The sequence below is a fragment of the Miscanthus floridulus genome, chromosome 7, assembly GCF_019320115.1.
Source record: "Miscanthus floridulus cultivar M001 chromosome 7, ASM1932011v1, whole genome shotgun sequence".
NCBI classification, from domain to species: Eukaryota; Viridiplantae; Streptophyta; class Magnoliopsida; order Poales; family Poaceae; genus Miscanthus; species Miscanthus floridulus.
In genome coordinates this window covers 74,893,874-74,898,082 of record NC_089586.1, presented here as the reverse complement: position 1 = coordinate 74,898,082, position 4,209 = coordinate 74,893,874, and the positions used below count along the sequence as shown (strand labels likewise).

Sequence of the window (4,209 nt, the reverse complement as noted above, 5' to 3'; positions counted from 1 at the left end):
TCGGCTCGGTAAAGGGCGGAGCAGCAGGAACGTGATGGCGGGCGTGGCGACCTGTGAGCACCGAGCAACCATGGCGATGGCCATGGCGAGCTTGCCCGGGGCGCGCGAGGCGGCGGGCGCGGCAAGCTTGGCTGGGGTGCAGGAGGGAAGCGCGCTGTAGCCTGCTCGCGCGCTATCGTGTTGTAGCCTGTTCGAGCGCCGTCACCGCAACTTGCTCAAGCGCCGTCGCCGCCGTTGCCTCCTTCACGTGCGTAGGACGGGAGGAAAGAGAGGGGCCAGCGTGGCATGGTCAACGCCAGCATGCGCGTGGTCAAAACCGCTGCACGTTGGACAAAACAGCCTCGCCCACGCCGAGGTGCTATAAGTGAATGATTTTGACAGTTGGGGTACCAACATTAGACGGTTTTGTAGTTGAGGATCAAAATTAGACGAACCCAATAGTTGAGGGGCCAAAAGTGGACTTAATCCTCTGCAAATGGGTCTACAGGAGAGATGATACTCAGATTTGGGTTATGCCTCTCCTGGCATCTAAAATGGGTCTTCCGTATAGATACTTTATTGAAGGCTATAAATATTGTGTTAGAGATCCATTTTAGATTTGGGTTCTGAAATGGGTCTCCCGTTGGAGACAGCATCAACTCTCTGTTTTTTTTAATCTTTTTTTTGTTTTGTGATGAGCAAAGTCCCAAACCCAGCCTACAGAGCCAACTGGGCCTACCACCATCTCCTCGCGGAAAGCGCAAAGGCCCAGCCCATAGAAGCTCAAGAAAAACGCGACGCTTTCACTGCACACCACAATCAATCAGCCGTCTCGTTTCCTCTCTTCCCCTCAACAGAAACCCCCAAATCCGCTCCCTTCCCCTATCCACCTTGACTCCTTCCTTCCGTAGCGGCGGCGGCGGCGAAGGGCGGCAGAGCCATGGGCGGAGCCGGCGAAGGCGACGCGTGGGCGGATCAGGAGCAGGGCAACGGCGGGGGCAGCCGTGGTGTTGGCGGCGGCGGCGGCGAGGCGAAGCGGTCGGAGATCTACACGTATGAGGCCGCCTGGCACATCTACGCGATGAACTGGAGCGTGCGCCGCGATAAGAAGTACCGGCTTGCCATCGCCAGCCTCCTCGAGCAGGTCACCAACCGCGTCGAGGTCGTCCAGCTCGACGAGGCCTCGGGTGACATCGCCCCCGTCCTCACCTTCGACCACCAGTACCCGCCCACCAAGACAATGTTCATGCCGGACCCACACGCGCTCCGCCCCGACCTGCTCGCCACCTCCGCCGACCACCTGCGCATCTGGCGCATCCCGTCCCCCGACGACGCCGAGGACGGCGCCGCCTCCGCCAACAACAACAACGGCTCCGTCCGCTGCAACGGCACCCAGCAGCCGGGCATCGAGCTGCGCTGCGAGCTCAACGGCAACCGCAACAGCGACTACTGCGGCCCGCTCACCTCCTTCGACTGGAACGACGCCGACCCGCGCCGCATCGGCACCTCCTCCATCGACACCACCTGCACCATCTGGGACGTCGAGCGCGAGGCTGTTGACACCCAGCTCATCGCCCATGACAAGGAGGTCTACGACATCGCCTGGGGCGGTGCGGGGGTCTTTGCCTCCGTCTCCGCCGACGGCTCTGTCCGCGTCTTTGATCTACGGGACAAGGAGCACTCAACAATCATTTATGAGTCTGGTTCAGGTGGCAGCGGCGGAGGTGGTGGCGGTTCCAACTCGGGCGCCGGGGATGGTGGGGCTGCGTCCCCGACACCACTCGTGAGGTTGGGCTGGAACAAGCAGGACCCAAGGTACATGGCCACCATCATCATGGACAGCCCCAAGGTGGTTGTGCTTGATATCCGCTACCCAACACTGCCAGTGGTAGAGCTACACCGTCACCACGCCCCTGTCAATGCCATAGCGTGGGCGCCTCACTCTTCTTGCCACATCTGCACAGCTGGGGATGACATGCAGGCACTGATATGGGATTTGTCATCTATGGGAACTGGTAGCAATGGCAGTGGCAATGGGAATGGTAACGCAGCCACGGCAGCAGCAGCAGAGGGCGGTCTTGATCCCATTTTGGCATATACAGCAGGGGCAGAGATTGAGCAGTTGCAGTGGTCGGCGACCCAGCCTGACTGGGTTGCAATCGCATTCGCCAATAAGCTTCAGATTCTCAGGGTCTGATTCCCTAATTCCGCCCTGTTTCACCGAGGAGTAAGAAAATGCCAAACTTGGATAATGAGGTTAGGCCATGGGAGGATAATCTTGTGCACTTGCTTTAGTTGCTTATTTATGTTGTGGACAACTGATATTCGTGGTGGGTTATTTCTAGTCATAGAACAAAAGACTTGCTAGTTAGAAGCTGAATTGGCAATGAACTCGGTTTGTAGAGGAATGGGCTGCTCTGGTGTTAGCGATGGTGATAACGGGAACTGAATTTAGTTTGTTCTTGGTGTTAGAATTCTTCTTGGTAGCATGTAGATTCACATCTTAACTTGCTTGTTGAACTTGCAATGGTCATATGTGCCCTATAGCCGATAATATTCCCTGTGTGTTGTTTTCTCAGTTTTGTGGATTTTTTTGTATATGTGTTTTGTGTGATTGCACAGCTTGGTGTGTTATATCTGGTGATTGAACCATACATTTTCCTTGTTATTTCTGGTTTTCTAGAGCAAGTAGCTATGCCAGATTTTGTCTTGTTAATAGATGGAATGGAACTGTAGCTAAGTTGTTAATTGTGCTTGAATGTTCCGCTGGGTAGCATTTACATGTATTAAGTTGCTTGTTGGAATCTGCATCCATCTTGTATGCATTAGAAGTTATAAAGCTGTGTTATGTATTGATATGTTATTTCAGTTTCATGAATTCTTTGGCTGCCTTAATTATAATACCTGTAAACCTGTAGCTATAGTTCACACATGTTATATCTCATTCCTTTTTCGCTTAATTTTCATCCTATGGAATATGCCAACACAACATTAGGGCCGTGTCCCCCCCCCCCCCCCCTGCTGACCCGGGCCTATATGCTTCTGAATGCTGGTGTGTTTTGATCCTTGCATTCAATATTTAGATCATAGCTTCTGTTGTGTGAGTATAGCAAAGATTTTGTTGCTGCAACAGAGATTGGATTTTTTTTTCGTTTCCAAAGAATAATGGCCTAACAAAGTTCCCATGCGTGTAAATACATGTTATGGATTGATTCGAGGTGTTACCTTAGTTTAGCTAAAGTTGCTGCTTTGTGGGTTTCCTTCCTTTGCTGAATTTGTCAGATGAGTGTTTACCGCTGGACTGGATAGGAAGGCATGCGAGGAAGTGGTAAACTTCCCTTGTTGCATGACATTGCACATGTCTGGAGCTATCTGGTGGATTTTTTTTCTTAGAAATTGTGTTACTCTTTGTTATGAGCTGAAGCATTGCCCCTTCATTGTCTTTAGTTTCTGTTTTACCAACCCCATCGGCCATCTCTGCATAGCTGCAATTCTTTATTTGCTGTCTTCGTTTAAGTTTGCAGTCTTCGTTCCAAAACTGTATGAAACTTTGTGTAACTGAGCCAATGGTGAAAGGTTTTGCGAGAATCGACTGCTATTCTCTGGTGCGGGTACCAGATAGGTCTAAAAGCTTAATTTTGTTATTCATCTTGCTTTTAATTGAGGGATTTCCTGAAAACAAAAGATGCATCAAAGATTATTATCTTATGGAGAAACAAAAAAATTGAATAGTGGAGTAGGTCTTTCATGTTTTTTCTATTGTTTTTGTTGTACTTTCAGTTTTCTCTCTCTGCATAGTCTGTTTGTATTGTTTCCCAGAGGTCAGTAATGAATAGGGTTGTGTCACCAGAATACCTTTGTGTACCCTCATACTTTGTACATTTGATGGGGAGAATGAGAGAGGCTGTTCCTTTTGCTTGGGGTCATCCATTGATCCAATAGCTGTAGACATCCTACTTTTTATTTATAGGGATATAAAAAAATAGTGGAATCAGAAAGTCTTTCATGTTTTTTTGTTGTGCTTTTTAGTTTGCAGTATTTGTTTGTATTATTTGCCTTGTTGTTTTTTTTAGAAAATCGAAACGTGCTGATTCGTGACAAAAGATTGGGATTTCCCCCCCAAGAATAGTGGCATGCATGCTTCACGTTCCAGGTGTTACCTTTGTGTGCTCACCTCACATGACGCAGGCCTCTTGTCAGGATCGCTCTAAAGAGCGCGGATCTTAGGCG

The 4,209-nt window shown here is 49.9% G+C and overlaps 1 protein-coding gene across 1 annotated transcript; it reads left to right on the top strand.

Annotated features, from left to right (window-relative positions):
* Positions 1-798: 798 nt before the first annotated feature.
* LOC136463467 (WD repeat-containing protein LWD1-like) lies at positions 799-2,506 on the top strand. The gene has a single exon (XM_066462461.1). It carries the CDS (start codon positions 920-922, stop codon positions 2,174-2,176), a length of 1,257 nt encoding a protein of 418 aa, XP_066318558.1. The 5' UTR covers positions 799-919; the 3' UTR covers positions 2,177-2,506.
* The last annotated feature ends 1,703 nt before the right edge of the window (positions 2,507-4,209 follow it).